Source organism: Oncorhynchus gorbuscha, linkage group LG10, assembly GCF_021184085.1.
Source record: "Oncorhynchus gorbuscha isolate QuinsamMale2020 ecotype Even-year linkage group LG10, OgorEven_v1.0, whole genome shotgun sequence".
Lineage (NCBI taxonomy): Eukaryota > Metazoa > Chordata > Actinopteri > Salmoniformes > Salmonidae > Oncorhynchus > Oncorhynchus gorbuscha.
The window spans coordinates 54,794,931-54,811,517 of record NC_060182.1 but is presented as its reverse complement, the minus strand read 5'-3'; the positions used below and the strand labels follow the sequence as shown (position 1 = coordinate 54,811,517).

The 16,587-nt window shown below is 43.0% G+C and overlaps 2 protein-coding genes across 2 annotated transcripts in view; both read right to left on the bottom strand.

Moving 5' to 3' along the window:
- The window catches only part of LOC124046907 (MAM domain-containing glycosylphosphatidylinositol anchor protein 1-like), a 121,807-nt gene extending 113,594 nt beyond the window's left edge, over positions 1–8,213 (bottom strand). The window contains exons 1-3 of the mRNA XM_046367677.1: positions 8,205–8,213; positions 3,470–3,683; positions 1,849–2,145 (exon numbers count right to left, since the gene is read on the bottom strand). Coding sequence (XP_046223633.1) covers positions 1,849–2,145; positions 3,470–3,683; positions 8,205–8,213 — 520 coding nt within the window. The remainder of the gene's footprint in view (positions 1–1,848; positions 2,146–3,469; positions 3,684–8,204) is intronic.
- A 176-nt stretch (positions 8,214–8,389) lies between these two features.
- The window catches only part of LOC124046906 (MAM domain-containing glycosylphosphatidylinositol anchor protein 1-like), a 76,099-nt gene continuing 67,901 nt past the window's right edge, over positions 8,390–16,587 (bottom strand). The window contains exon 5 of the mRNA XM_046367676.1: positions 8,390–8,514. Coding sequence (XP_046223632.1) covers positions 8,390–8,514 — 125 coding nt within the window. The remainder of the gene's footprint in view (positions 8,515–16,587) is intronic.

The window sequence follows — 16,587 nt, the reverse complement described above, 5'->3', positions numbered from 1 at the left end:
CCTCAAACAGTCACACTCCAAACTCCACTATGGCCAAGACCAAAGAGCTGTCAAAGGACACCAGAAACAAAATTGTAGACCTGCACCAGGCTGGGAATACTGAATCTGCAATAGGTAAGCAGCTTGGTTTGAAGAAATCAATTGTGGGAGCAATTATTAGGAAATTGAAGATATACAAGACCACTGATAATCTCCCTCGATCTGGGGCTCCACGCAAAACCTTAGTGAATGACCTGCAGAGAGCTGGGACCAAAGTAACAAAGCCTACCATCAGTAACACACTACGCCACCAGGGACTCAAATCCTGCAGTGTCAGACATGTCGAGCCCCGTCTGAAGTTTGCTAGAAAGCATTTGGATGATCCAGAAGAAGATTGGGAGAATGTCATATGGTCAGATGAAACCAAAATATAACTTTTTGCTAAAAACTCAACTCGTCGTGTTTGGAGGACAAAGAATGCTGAGTTGCATCCATGGAACACCATACCTACTGTGAAGCATGGGGGTGGAAACACCATGCTTTGGGGCTTTTTTTCTGCAAAGGGACCAGGACGACTGATCCGTGTAAAGGAAAGAATGAATGGGGCCATGTATTGTGAGATTTTGAGTGAAAACCTCCTTCCATCAGCAAGGGCATTGAAGATGACAATGATCCCAAACACACCGCCCAGGCAACGAAGGAGTGGCTTCGTAAGAAGCATTTCAAGGTCCTGGAGTGGCATAGCCAGTCTCCAGATCTCAACCCCATTGAAAATCTTTGGAGGGAGTTGAAATTCCGTGTTGCCCAGCAACAGCCCCAAAACATCACTACGAGATCTGCATGGAGGAAAGGGCCAAAATACCAGCAACATTGTGTGAAAACCTTGTGAAGACTTACAGAAAACGTTTGACCTATATCATTGCCAACAAAGGGTATAAGTATTGAGATAAACTTTTGTTATTTACCAAATACTTATTTTCCACCATAATTTGCAAATAAATTCATTAAAAATCTTGGGGTGGCAGGGTAGCCTAGTGGCCGAAAGGTTGCAAGTTCAAATCCCTGAGCTGACAAGGTTCAAAATCTCTCATTCTGCCCTTGAACAGGCAGTTAACCCACTGTTCCTAGGCTGTCATTGAAAATAAGAATTTGTTCTTAACTGACTTGCCTAGTAAAATAAAAAAATACAAAATCCTACAATGTGATTGTCACACCTTGGTCTAAGTATTTTGTGTTTTCTTTAATTATTTGTTCAGGCCAGGGTGTGACATGGGTTTATTGTATTGTCGTATTGGGTTTTTTGTAGGCATTGGGATTGTGGTTGATTAGGGGTGTGTCTAGTATAGGCTTGGATGCCTGAGGCGGTTCTCAATCAGAGTCAGGTGATTCTTGTTGTCTCTGATGGGGAACCGTATTTCGGTAGCCGGGGTTTCACTTTGTATTTCGTGGGTGATTGTTCCTTTTAGTTTCACCAGATAGGCTGTAATTAGGTTTCACATTCCGTTTTGTTGTTTTGTATTTGATTCAGTTATTTCATGTACCGCGATTCATTCATTTAAGACATGAGTAACCACCACGCTGCATTTCGGTCCGACTCTCTTTCAACAAACGAAGAACGTCGTTACAGTGATTTTCTGGATTTTTTTTCTAATTTTGTCGGTCATAGTTGAAGTGTACCTATGATGAAAATTACAGGCCTCTCTCATCTTTTTAATTGGGAGAACTTGCACAATTGGTGGCTGACTAAATACTTTTTTGCCCCACTGTAGGTCACCAGGACCACGAGAAACACTTGGGAAATACTGTTTATTTCCATCCAGAGCACAATAAACAGACATCTCATGGAAAATGTAGCACTTTGCGACTCACATTGTACATTCAGCTGAACCTGTGCCTGACGTGGCTTGACGTTGAGGCCATTGTATGGCGCCGTCTGGCAGCGGTAGGCACCCATCAGGTCGCGGGTGACATTGGTCAGGCGGAGGCGCCCGTCGCGTGTTTCCACCGCCCACTCACCCGTGGGCATGGTCAGGTCCTTGTCGGCGCGCGACCAAAGCACGGGTGGGCGGGGCTTGCCATCAACCAGGCACACCAGGTCGGTGGTGCCTCCCTCCCTCACGCTCACCACCTGGCCCCCTTCTGGCACCGTTAAAATTGGGGGAGTAACTGTGAGGGGGGGCAGAAAGGGGGAAGGGTGTAAGAGGGAGTGTGAAGGGAGTGGGAGGGGAGAGAGGGGGGAGTGAGGAGGGAGATGGAGAGATAAAGAGAAGAGTGAAAGAGAGAGGAAGAGGGAGGAGTGGAGGGCAAGAAAATATTTTAGAAAGGGTTGCCCAAAAGAAAACCAGGGTTTATAGAAAGAAAGAAAAAGAAGAAAGATGAGGACAGCTGGACGAAGGGTGGAGGGGGAGAGTGATTGAGGTTAAATGTTGACATTAGCAAGGCCATTTTTATTGGATATTAAAGTGGTTATATATACAGTTTTCGTCGGAAGATTACATACACTTAGTTTGGGGTCATTAAAACTCGTTTTTCAACCACTCCACACATTTCTTGTTAACAAACTATAGTTTTGGCAAGATGGTTAGGACATCTACTTTGTGCATGACACAAGTAATTTTTTTAACAACCGTTTACAGACAGATTAATTCACTGTATCACAATTCCAGTGGGTCAGAAGTTTACGTTACACTATTGACTGTGCCTTTTAACAGCTTGGAAAATTCCAGAAAATGTTGTCATGGCTTTAGAAGCTTCTGAGGCTAATTGACATCATTTGAGTCAATTGGAGGTGTACCTGTGGATGTATTTCAAGGCCTAACTTCAAACTCAGTGCCTCTTTGCTTGAAATCATGGGACAATCAAAAGAAATCAGCCAAGACCTCAGAAAAAAAAGTTTTAATTTATAAAGCCCTTTTACTAAAAGTCATTGGTAAACTTTAGACATATGACGTACCACACCCAGTCTCAGGGATGGCTAACTCTGGAAATTGCTTTTGTCTCTACTGAGTTATAGAAATCAGCTTTTAGTTTTCTTCAAAATGTTCTTCAATTTGATGTTCTGGTGCCTCCAGGGTAATTCAGAAAGCTGATTGAGGACCTTATTACTGATGAATGTGTTAGTTTTTTATGACTGTGTTCTTCTTTCTGCTTGCATTTTGTATTTATATTTGATGTGTGTATTTTATGTAATTTATGTAATTCATCTGTAAAAGAAACCTTGGTCACAGTATGATTCCCTGATCAAATAAATAAAATTATCCCTACTGATAAGGTTGTAATTATCATAAATGGATTTGTTGTCATCTTTTGGTTGAAAAGGTGAAAGGTCAGTGGTGGAACGTCACTACTCGGCAACAACATTCTCTCTGCGTTTCCCACGTGTAATTCCGACTTGGATGGTAAAGTGAAATTTCCCACTTGGAACTAGGAGCGTCCAATAACTCTAATAGCAGGTGAACATGGCAACAGAACAAAGGAACAGTTCCCTTACCGCTGTTCTGGGTGATGTTGACATCTACCCTCAGCTCGGGCACTGTGCTCCCGGGGAAGTTGGCCACGCAGCTGTAGGTGGCCTGGTCGTGGAACTTCATGTCCACGATCTCCAGACTGCTAGTACCAGGCGCCATGTCTGGGTCGCTGTGCAGCACAATCAGGCTGTCCGAGTTGTAGATGAGCACCGCGTTCTGGTACCACGTGTAGTTCACCTAATAGTATAATAATATAGCAAGATGTTATTTAATTGTGTTAATATATTCACACACACACACACACACACACACACACACACACACACACACACACACACACACACACACACACACACACACACACACACACACACACACACACACACACACACACACACACACACACACACACACACACACACACACACACACACACACACAGTACCAGTCAAAAGTTTGGAAACAGCTACTCATTCAAGGGTTTTTCTTTATGTTTAAACATTTGTACATTGTGGAATAGTAGTGAAGACATCAACACTATGAAATTACACATATGGAATCATGAAGTAACCAAGAAAGTGTTAAACAAATCCAAATATATTTTATATTTGAGATTCTTCAAAGTAGCCACCCTTTACCTTGATGACAGCTTTGCACACGCTTGGCATTCTCTCAACAAGCTTCATGAGGTAGTCACCTGGAATGCATTTCAATTCATGTGTTTGTGAGGACCAACGGCAGACAGGAGAAGCAGGTACAGGGAGTCAAACATTTATTCAGGAACGGACAAAGAACAAGACAGGAACAGCATCAGCACATGGGTAAACAAGGACATATGACAAACAATCCCGAAGCAGGAAACAGAGCTAGGAAACAGACAGATATAGGGAAGGAAATTACACAAGTAATTGAGTCCACGTGAGTCCAATGAGCGTTGATGCACATGACGGGGAAAGGCAGGTGTGTGTACTGAAAGTGCATTGAGTGTGTAATGTTGGGAAGTCTGGCGCCCTCGAGCACCAGAGGGAGGAAGAGCGGGAGCATGTATGACAGTGTTTGAGCCAATCACTTGTGTTGTGACAAGGTAGAGGTGGTATACAGAAGATTTGGTAAAATACCAAGTCCATACTATAGAAAGAACATCTCAAATAAGCAAGGAGAAACGAGAGTCCATAATTACTTTAAGACATGAAGGTAATTTAATTCGGAAAATTTCAAGAACTTTTAAAGTTTCTTCAAATGCAGTAGCAAAAACCATCAAGCGCTATGATGAAACTGGCTCTCATGAGGACTGCCACATGAATGGAAGACTCAGGGTTACCTCTTCTGCAGAAGATACACCCATTAGAGTTACCAGCCTCAGAAATTGCAGCCCAAATAAATGCTTCAAAGTTCAAGGAACAGACACATCTCAACATCAACTGTTGAATTGCTGCAAGGAAACCACTACTAAAGGACACCAATAATAAGAAGAGACTTGCTTGGGCCGAGAAACACAAGCATTCTGCAGTGATACGCCATCCTATCTGGTTTGCACTTGGTAGACTATCATTTGTTTTTCAAAAGGTCAATTACCCAACACCCCTCCAGGCCGTGTAAGGGCTATTTGACCAAGAAGGCGAGTGATGAGGTGCTGCATCAGATGACCTGGTCTTCACAATCACCCGACCTAAACCCAATTGAGATGGTTTGGGATGAGTTGGACCACAGAGTAAAGGAAAAGCAGCCAACAAGTGCTCCGCATATGTGGAAACTGTCACGCCTTGGTCATTGTATCTTGTGTTTTTGTTATATGTTTGGGTAGGCCAGGGTGTGACATGGGTTTATATGTTGTTATTTCATATTGGGTTTGTATTAATTGGAAGTGTGTATTATTAGGGGTGTGTCTAGTTAGGCTTGGCTGCCTGAGGCGATTCCTAATTGGAGTCAGCTGATTCTAGTTGTCTCGGATTGGGAACCGTATTTAGGTAGCTTGAGTGCGCGTTGTATTTCGTGGGTGATTGTACCTGTCTTAGTGTTAGTCACCAGATAGGCTGTATTAGTTTCTTTCGTTTGTTGTGTTCTTCTTCCGTTATTTCATGTACCGTATTAGCTTCATTAAAAGTCATGAGTAACCTACACGCTGCATTTCGGTCTGACTTACTTCAAACAACAGACGAATATCGTTACAGAATCACCCACCACGATTCACAGACCGAGCAGCGTGTGAACTGGCAGGAGCTAAAGGAGGACGATATGGACGGCAGAAGCAGGGATTATACGACGTGGGAATAAATCGACAGGTGGGCAGCCGACCCAGAGCGAGTGCAAGAGCCCGCCTGGGATTCCCTACAGCAATGCAAGGAGGGCTATACACGGATGGAATCGAAAAGGAGAGCACGGCTATACAGAGCGAAAAACGTAGGTAACGGGGGAAAGCGCAGAGAGAGAGTGGCAGAGTCAGGAGTCAGACCTGAGCCTACTCTCCCTGTTAATTGTGAGGAGCAGCAATATGAGGACTTCTGGTCTTGGGAGATGATATTAGACAGAAAAGGACCCTGAGCGCAGCCGGGAGAATATCGCCGTCCCAAGGAGGAAATAGAAGTAGCTACAGCGGAGAGGCGTGAGTATGAGGAGGCAGCACTGCGACGCGGTTGGAAACCGGAAAGTCACCCCAAAAAATGTATTGGGGGGGGCTAAAAGGCAGAATAGTTATGCCAGGTAGGAAACCTGCGCATACTCCCTGTGCTCACCGTTGGGCTAGAGAGACCGGGCAGGCACCGTGTTATGCTATGGAGCGCACGGTGTTTCCAGTGCGGGTGCAGAGCCAGCTGCGACTTATACCAGCCCTTCCTATTGGCCGGGCTAGAGTGGGCATCGAGCCAGGTAAGCTTGGGCAGGCTCGGTGCTCAAGAGCTCCAGTGCGCCTGCACGGTCCGGTCTATCCAGAGCCACCTCTACACACCAGTCCTCCGGTAGCAGCTCCCCGCACCAGGCTTCCTGTGCGTGTCCTCGCGCCAGTACCACCAGTTCCAGCACCACGCACCAGGCCTCCAGTGCGCCTCGCCTGTTCAGCTCAGCCAGAGCCTTTCTCCTCTCCTGCGCTGCCGGAGTCTCCTGTCTGTCCAGCGCCACCAGTGTTACCAGTCGGCCCAGCGCGTCCAGTGCGCATCGCCTGTTCAGCACAGCCAGTGCTTTTCTCCCCTCCTGTGCTATCGGAGTCTCCAGCCTGTTCAGCTCAGCCAGAGCCTTTCTCCTCTCCTGTGCTGCCGGAGTCTCCTGTCGGCCCAGTGTCACCAGTCTGCCAGGATCCACCAGAAGTGCCAGTCTGCCAGGATCCGCCAGAAGTGCCAGTCTGCCAAGATCTTCTAGATCGGCCAGACAACCTTAATCATCCAGGTCCACCAGCCAGCCAGGATTTACCGGAGCCTACTACCTGCCTGAGCTTCCTCTCAGTACTGAGCTTCCTCTCTGTACTGGGCTCCCTCTTTGTACTGGGCTCCCTTTCAGTACCGAGCTTCCTCTCAGTACCGGGCTTCCCCTCAGTACCGGGCTTCCCCTCAGTACCGGGTTTCCCCTCAGTACCGGGCTTCCCCTCAGTACCGGGCTTCCCCTCATTACCGGGCTGCTTCGGTCCCGGGCTGCCCCTCTGTCCCGGGCTGCCCCGCTGTCCCGAGTTGCCCCTCTATCCCGAGTTGCCCCTCTGTCCCGAGTTGCCCCTCTGTCCCGAGTTGCCCCTCTGTCCCGAGTTGCCCCTCTGTCCCGAGTTGCCCCTCTGTCCCGAGTTGCCCCTCTGTCCCGAGTTGCCCCTCTGTCCCGAGTTGCCCCTCTGTCCCGAGCTGCCCCTCGGTCCCGAGCTGCCCCTCGGTCCCGAGCTGCCCCTCAGTTATGTGGGGATCAGGGTGAGGACTATTAGGCCATGGTCGGCGGAGAAGGTGGATTATCCTAGGACGCGTAGGGGAGGAACTAGGACATTTATGGAGTGGGGTCCACATCCCGAGCCAGAACCGCCACCTTGGACAGACGCCCACCCGGACCCTCCCTATTCTCTTGAGGTGCGTCCCGGAGTCCGCACCTTAGGGGGGGGGTTCTGTCACGCCTTGGTCATTGTATCTTGTGTTTTTGTTATATGTTTGGGTAGGCCAGGGTGTGACATGGGTTTATATGTTGTTATTTCGTATTGGGTTTGTATTAATTGGAAGTGTGTATTATTAGGGGTGTGTCTAGTTAGGCTTGGCTGCCTGAGGCGATTCCTAATTGGAGTCAGCTGATTCTAGTTGTCTCGGATTGGGAACCGTATTTAGGTAGCTTGAGTGCGCGTTGTATTTCGTGGGTGATTGTACCTGTCTTAGTGTTAGTCACCAGATATTAGTTTCTTTCGTTTGTTGTTTTCTTCTTCCGTTATTTCATGTACCGTATTAGCTTCATTAAAAGTCATGAGTAACCTACACGCTGCATTTCGGTCTGACTTACTTCAAACAACAGACGAATATCGTTACAGAAACCCTTTCAAGACTGTTGAAAAAGTATTTAAGGTGCAGCTGGTTGAGAGAATGCAGAAGAGTGCGCAAAGATGTCATCAAGGTAAAGGGTGGCTACTTTAAAGAATCTAAAATCTAAAATATGTTTTACACTTTTTTTGTTACTACTTGATTCCATATGTGTCATTTCACAGTGTTGATGTCTTCACTATTATTCTACAATGTAGAAAATAGTAAAAATAAAGAAAAACCTTTGAATGAGTAGGTGTCCAAACTTTTGACTGGTACTGTACTTTACTGAATTCATTGTAACTTGTTATAAGCATGTAATAGCCTTTTATAACGTATTTTAACAAGGCATATGTCTCTTTACATAAAATGTTCATCCCTCTCAATTCTCTCAACTTATTTAGTCTGCATCATTATGAGACCATTATAAGACATTATAAAGAGGTCATACCCTATTATTATTATTATTATTATTCAGTTGACCTTGTCCTGGGGCTCCGCATCCACGTGGCAGGAAAGCTTGAGGTCACGGCCCATCTGGATGCTCTCACTGTCCTTGTTGGAGTCGGGTGTGATCTGGAAGGTAAGGTTACCCATACCTGAAGTGAGAGATGGAGGGAAGGGGAATAGAAGGGGGTGAGGAGGGGGAGAGAAGGAGGAGGGGTGTAGGGAGGGAAGGAGTTGGTTGAAGGAGGAAGGAGAGTAGGGTGTGTAAGGAAGGGAAGAGGAGGAAAGGAAGGCAAGAGGAGGGAAAGAGGGGTAAGGAAGGAGAAAGGGAGAGATGGGTAAGGAAAAATGGGGTGGGAGAAGGTGGAAAGTATAAGAGAGAAAGAAATAAGGAGGAAGGAGAGAGCATAAGAAAGAGAGGATGGGAAGAGGATGAAAGAAGAGGAAAAGGTAGAGGGAAAGTGATGAAGTAAGAATGAGGGAGGGAACAAGCAGGGCAGGTAGGTGTGAGCAGGGAGGGTGGGAGGGAGAAGAATAGAGGGAAATTAAAAAGAGAATAAACAATGAGAAAATGAGAGAGATCCACCCTAACGACAATGACTGTCCCATCGAAAATATCAAAATACACATAATGAACCCTCAGGTACTGTGCAGTACCTTTTAGTAAAATGTGTGGATAAAGAGTATCATGGTACATTTATGTAGCCAATATTTTCAATTAAAAAAGGTACAGTCATCACACTCTCACTCTCAAAAAAGGGGTACATGTGAAGGTACATTTCTGCCAAATAAATGGAACTAATGGCTTTGTCACTGAGGTGGTACCCTTAAAAGCCAAAAGTGTACCACAATCATGCTCAATTTCAAAATAGTTGTTTTATATCTGTGTTTTTGCATAATGCTACACAAAGATAAATAACATACATTTCTCAACTATCCAATCAGTAAATTGGATTTTTTTGTGCACCCATAACTGAAATGGTTGTTCCAGTTTAAATGGCTTAGGCAGTCACCTCACAATGTTCCTGGTAGTCATTCTCAAAAATGCTAACTATTGCTGGATTCCAATAGGAATTACACATCACTTTTAAAGTGGTCTATGGGAGAGGCTTATTTTTGTCCTCTACTATAGGAAAATATGGCTTTGTCACTGTGGTGGAACCCTATGAAGACATAATGTACATTTTCTAAAAGCACATTTTGTACCTGTGGACTATATGTAAGAAAGGTACTATCTGAGGTATGAACTGTACATGAAACTAAAGGTACAAAGGAGGACCTAATAGGGTACCACCTAGGGGTGGGAAACCAAGGCTTTCAGAAGGCTTCGACGATTTCACCAAATTGTTTCCGAAAAACAGTTCATTAACCAGAGTTTCATTATCTGTTTACAACGCATATTGAATACATCTGCTGGTCAGCAATAAATAGCAGTGTGTGATTGACAGATATAAGTATTTTTTCTCCATTTTCATTTAAACACTGTGGAGCCGCGGTAAAGTCATTGGCTTTAGTAGCTTATAATCAGATAGAATACCAGGTTTGGATCTTACATCATGCTTCTCTTTTTTGCCTTCAAGTTGACTATTTAAAAGAAACTGAATATATGGCAATATTTAGGATGCTTAAGACAGAAGCTTATACTATACTAAATTTAAAAAATAGTTTGCCTTCAACAGTATTCCACCTCATAACCTTACATCGCTGAATGTTGCATACCAGTCAGGTGATTAATTTTGTACAGAATCCTAACTATATTTGTAAATACACGTGCAGTAGAGGTCCGTGTTTGAAAGCAGTAGGAAATCAGAAAAGGCCACGGCGAAATAAGTGGGATCTCACATTTTGCAACACACAGTTTGAAAAAGCAGGTGATCAAAACAAAGCTTCGGACTTCATTGATGACGTGCTTCTGATAAAGTGATACTACACACATCATCACACTGCTTTGAAGTTAGCTGCTTTGATGTAACATCTCTAGTACCAGCGAGAGTGCAGGAGAGGAAAAATAAAAACATTGCAACTCCATGCCTTGCCAAGCATGCAAACTAGCTTGGCAAGTGGGTTGGTGATGACGGGAGACTTAACGTCACCGTCATATGGCTAGCTCTCCGCGCTCAAGTAGATGGAGACCATATGTTGCACTTTATACATTAGCGAGGCGCTTACGAAGCACTCGTCTGCATGCTATCTCGTCACCTGGGCTCGTGTGACTCCCATTAACAGGGAAGGGGAAAACACACACACGTACACATATGTGCAAGACAAAAACATACATCCCGGAACACACTTTGTCTGCTCCTTTTTTAAAATCTTCTTATGGAACAGTGGGATGCAACAACATCTGGTGAAATTGAAGAGCGCCAAATTCAAATTTAATTACTATAAATATTTAATTTTCATAAAATCAAAAGAGCAATACATCAAAATAAAGCTTATCTTGTTGTTAATCCAGCCAATGTGTCAGATTTCAAAAAGGCTTTATGGTGAAAGCATACCATGTGATTATCTGAGAACAGCGCCCAGCGGACAAATCATTGCTGTCTTCAAATTGATATCGATATGAGTGATTAACAAAATAGTGTTGTGTTGACCTTTCTGCGTTGGCTGCCCAATTGAAACAATATGCAACAATCCAAAATGTAGCTGGCTTTCTTCTACAAGTTGTCCTCTAACCAGTGATATACATATTATTCACAGATTCTGTGTGTGTTTTTTTGTAAGGTTAGTTTGAGCTGGAAGTGCAACCCACCCCCTCTCAATCAATTGATTTCAACATGATGTAACAATGAGTGTTTGACAAATAAGTGTTGCTTTTCTTTTTCTCTTTTGTCGACCCTAAAATCAAAATGAATCACTCCAAAATGTAAATGGTTTTCTCAGCAGGTTGTCCTCTAATGAGTGAAGTTAACAATATTTACAGTTTCCATGTGTTTTTTTAGTTGTGTTAGTTTCAACAGCGCATATAACCTGATTTCTCCCCTAAGCAAAATTTGTGATTTCAAAGTAGGCACCCTGTGCCTTGATGACAGCTTTGATCACTCTTGGCATTCTCTCAACCAGCTTCATGAGGAATGCTTTTCCATTTCGAAGGAGTTCCCACATTTGGTGAGCACTTATTGGCTGCTTTTCCTTTACTCTAAAATCCAAATCATCCCGAACCATCTCAATTGGGTTGAGGTCAGGAGATTGTGGAGGCCAGGTCATCTGATTCAGCACTCCATCACTCACCTTCTTGGTCAAATAGACATTACACAGCCTGAATGTGTGTTTTGGGTCACTGCCCTGTTGAAAAACAAATGATAGTCCCACTAAGCGTAAACCAGATGGGATGGCATATCGTTGTTGAATGCTGTGATAGACATGCTGGTTAATTGTGTCTTGATATCTAAATAAATCACAGTGTCACAAGAAAAGCACCCCCACACCATCACACCTCCTCCTCCATGCTTCACGTTGGGAACCACACATGCAGAGATCATAAGTTCACCTACTCCACCGGTTTAATGTCCATTGCTTGTGTTTCTTGGCCCAAGCAAGTCTCTTCTTCCTATTAGTGTCCTTTTGAAGTGGTTTTGAAGTGATTCACGCAGTCTCCTCTGAACAGTTGATGTTGAGATGTGTCTGTTACTTGAACTCTGTGAAGCATTTATTTGGGCAGCAATTTCTGAGGCTGGTAACTCTAATGAAGTTATCCTCTGCAGCAGAGGTAACTCTGGGTCTTCCCTTCCTGTGGCGGTCCTCATGAGAGCCAGTTTCGTCATAGCGCATGATGGTTTTTGCGACTGGACTTAAAGTTATTGAAATGTTCCGTATTGACCGACCTTCATGCCTTAAAGTAATGATGAACTGTCATTTCTCTTTGTTTACTTGAGCTGTTCTGCATAATATGGACTTGGTCTTTTACCAAATAGGGCTATCTTCTGTATACCACACCAACCTTGTCACAACACAACTGATTGTCTGAAACACATTAAGAAAGAAAGAAAGTCCACAATTTAACTTTTAACAAGGCACGCCTGTTAAATCAAATGTATTCCAGGTGACCACCTCATGAAGCTGGTTGAGAGAATGCCAAGAGTGTGCAAAGCTGTCATCAAGACAAAGGGTGGCTTCTTTGAAGAATCTCAAATGTAAAATAAAATCTGTTTGACACTTTTTTGGCTACTACATGATTCCATATGTGCTATTTCATAGTTTTGATGTCATCAATATTATTATTAGAAAATAGTAAAACTAAAGATAAACCCTGGAATGAGTAGGTGTGTCCAAATGTTTGACTGGTACTGTATGATTACTGTTGTGACACATTAAAACTACTTTTTCAAACACTCCACAATGTTATTTTTAAAACTATAGTTTGGACAAGTCGTTTAGGAAGTTTACGTTACATTATTGACTGTGCCTTTTAACAGCTTGGAAAATTCCAGAAAATGTTGTCATGGCCCCAGAAGCTTCTGATAGGCTAATTGACATAATTTGAGTATATTCGAGGTGTATCTGTGTATGTATTTCAAGGCCGACCTTCAAGCTCAGTGCCTCTTGCTTGACATCATGGGAAAATCAAAAGAAATCAGCCAAGACCTCAGAAAAAACATTGTAAGCCTCCACAAGTCTGGTTCACCCTTGGGAGCAATTTCCAAACGCCTGAAAGAACTACGTCCATCTGTACAAACAATAGTATGCAAGTATGAACACCATGGGACCACGCAGCCGTCATTCAGCTCAGGAAGGAGACTCATTCTGTCTCCGAGAGATGAACACACTTTGACAACAGCAAGGAAGAAGCCACTGCTCCAAAACCGCCATAAAAACGCCAGACTACGGTTTGCAACTGCAAATGGGGCAAAGATCGTACTTTTTGGAGAAATATCCTCTGGTGTGATGAAACAAAAATAGAACTGTTTGACCATAATGACCATCGTTATGTTTGGAGGAAAAAGGGGGAAAAATTCCAAAGTGGATGAATACTTTTGCAAGGCACTGTACCCGACACTGCCGTTCTGTCCTGCGGATGCATATACAAAAACAGCTAGAATATTATCCATGTCCTTGTTCAGCCAATTTTCAGAGAAACATAGGGTATTCCAGTTCTTCAGTTCCCGTTTATAGGAAAGTCTCAAACGAAGCTTATCCAGTTTGTTCTCCAGTGATTGTACATTCACCAATAGAACAGATGGTAGAGGTGTTGTATTTCATCGCCGCCGTAGTTTCATCATGGTACCCGCACGTCGGCCTCTATATTGCCATCTCTTTCTCTTCCGAGTGTCAGGGATTAGGGCCTGGTCTGGGGTGAGCAGTATGTCCTGCACCGCAGTTCATTGAAATAGAAATCATCATCCAAATTGAGGTTAGTGATATCTGTTTTAATAATGTCCAGAAGCTATTTTCGGACATATGAAACAATAGAAGAAACAAGTTAAGATCAGCTCAAAAATAACACAAAACAGCAGAATTGGTCAAGAGCCCGAGAATCGTAGAAATTTATGGTAAGTTGAAATACATGTGCAGATATCAGAGGAGAGTTGGGGGAGTGTATGGAAAACACTATATAAATCCACTACATAACCAAACAAGGGCATTTCAATTCAAAGTACAAAATCATTTTTTATGAGTCCCTGATAAAATTAATAAAATGAACAAAGAAATATCTGCTATCTGTTGGACGAAGTGTTGATCAATAGGTACTTTAACACATATATTTAGGCAAAACCAAGTAATTTGGTTTAGAAATTCTGCATGTTATCCTTTTGTGACGAGGGGGCAGTATTTTCATTTTTGGGAAAAAATGTTCCCGTAATAAATGGGATATTTTGTCAGGACAAGATGCTAGAATATGCATATAAATAACAGCTTAGGATAGACAACACTCTACAGTTTCCATAACTGTAAAAATATTGTCTGTGAGTATAACAGAACTGATGTTGCAGGCGAAAGCCTGAGAAAAATCCAGTCCGGAAGTGCCTCATGTTTTGAAAGCGCTGCGTTCCAATGTGTCCCTATTGAGCAGTGAATGGGCTATCAACCAGATTACTCTTTCTCCATATTCCCGAAGATGTCTACAGCATTGTGACGTAGTTTTACACATTTATGTTGAAGAATACCCGTAGGCGGCTACATTGCGCAAGTGGTCACCTGATGCTCCCAGAGAGATTATTGTGTAAAATACAGAGGTAGCCATTACTCCAATCGGTCCTACTGAAAAACAAATTGTCCCGATGGATATATTATCGAATATATATTTGAAAAACACCTTGAGGATTGATTATAAACAACGTTTGCCAAGTTTCTGTCGATATTATGGAACTCATTTGCAATATTTTTCGCAGTTTTCGTGACTGCAATTTCCGGGTGATTTCTCAGCCAAACGTGAAGAACAAACGGACCTATTTCGACTACAAAAATAATATTTAGGGAAAAAAGGAACATTTGCTATCTAACTGGGAGTCTCGTGAGAGAAAACATCCGAAGCTCATCAAAGGTAAGCGATTTAATTTGATTGCTTTTCTGATTTCTGTGACCAAGTTACCTGCTGCTAGCTGGACAAATGCTATGCTAGGCTATCGATAAACTTACCCAAATGCTTGTCTAGCTTTGGCTGTAAAGCATATTTTGAAAATCTGAGATGACAGGGTGATTAACAAAAGGCTAAGCTGTGTCTCAATATATTTCACTTGAGATTTTCATGAATAGGAATATTTTCTAGTAATATTTATGTCCGTTGCGTTATGCTAATTAGTGTCAGATGATGACAACGGTCCCGCTCACGGGATGGGGTGTCACTAGAGGGTATACAGGATATCACATGCATTGATATTCACCCAGACACATTTCATCTCCTTCTAGGTATTGTTCCTGTGCATACACTCCACTCCTATCCACTTAAACTGATACACATTTCTTTGCTTTGGCTAAAAGATCATCTTAAAAATGCTGGAACAATGAATATACATCCTCAAAAGATATGTAGTTTACAAAAGTTCAATCAGTAAGGCTGGTCTGATTTGATTTGGATCTCTTTTAGTCGTCATTTGGACTAATCTTCCAAGAATCATTAAACATTAAAATACAATTTATAATATGTTCACATTATCACATATAACACACTGTTACAAACAGACACAATACACTGACATATTGACCAGATAAATAGTGGTCTGAATGGATCGTCACTTTTCATTCATCAAGTAAAGTCGTATAATTCAAGTCAAATCAAATTATATTTGTCACGTGCCAATTACCAACCTTACAACCTTACTTACAAGCCTTTAATCAACAATGCAGTTTTAAAAAATACAACAAAGAGTAAGAGATAAGAATGACAAATAATTAAAGATCTGCAGTAAATAACAATAGCGGGGCTATATACAGTCGTGGCCAAAATTTTTGAGAATGACACAAAAATAAATTTTCACAAAGTCTGCTGCCTCAGTTTGTATGATGGCAATTTGCATATACTCCAGAATGATATAAAGAGTGATCAGATGAATTGCAATGAATTGCAAAGTCCCTCTTTGCCATGCAAATTAACTGAATCCCCCCATAACATTTCCACTGCATTTCAGCCCTGCCAGAAAAGGACCAGCTGACATCATGTCAGTGATTCTCTCGTTAACACAGGTGTGAGTGTTGATGAGGACAAGACTGAAGATCATTCTGTCATGCTGATTGAGTTCGAAAAACATACTGGAAGTTCAAAAGGAGGGTGGTGCTTGGAATCATTGTTCTTCCTCTGACAATCATGGGTACCTGCAAGGAAACAAGTGCCGTCATCATTGCTTTGCACAAAAAGGGCTTCACAGACAAGGATATTGCTGCCAGTATGATTTATCGGATCATCAAGAACTTCAAGGAGTGCGGTTAAATTGTTGCGAAGAAGGCTTCAGGGCGCCCAAGAAAGTCCAGCAAGCGCCAGGACTGTCTTCTAAAGTTGATTCAGCTGCGGGATCGTGGCACCACCAGTACAGAGCTTGCTCAGGAATGGCAGCAGGCAGGTGTAAGTGCATCTGCACGCACAGTGAGGCAAAGACTTTTGGAGGATGGCCCGGTGTCAAGAAGGGCAGCAAAGAAGCCACTTCTCTCCAGGAAAAACATCAGGGACAGACTGATATTCTGCAAAAGGTACTGGGATTGGACTGCTGAGGACTGGGATAAAGTCATTTTCTCTGATCAATCCCCTTTCCGATTGTTTGGGGCATCCGGAAAAAATCTTGTAAAGAGAAGAC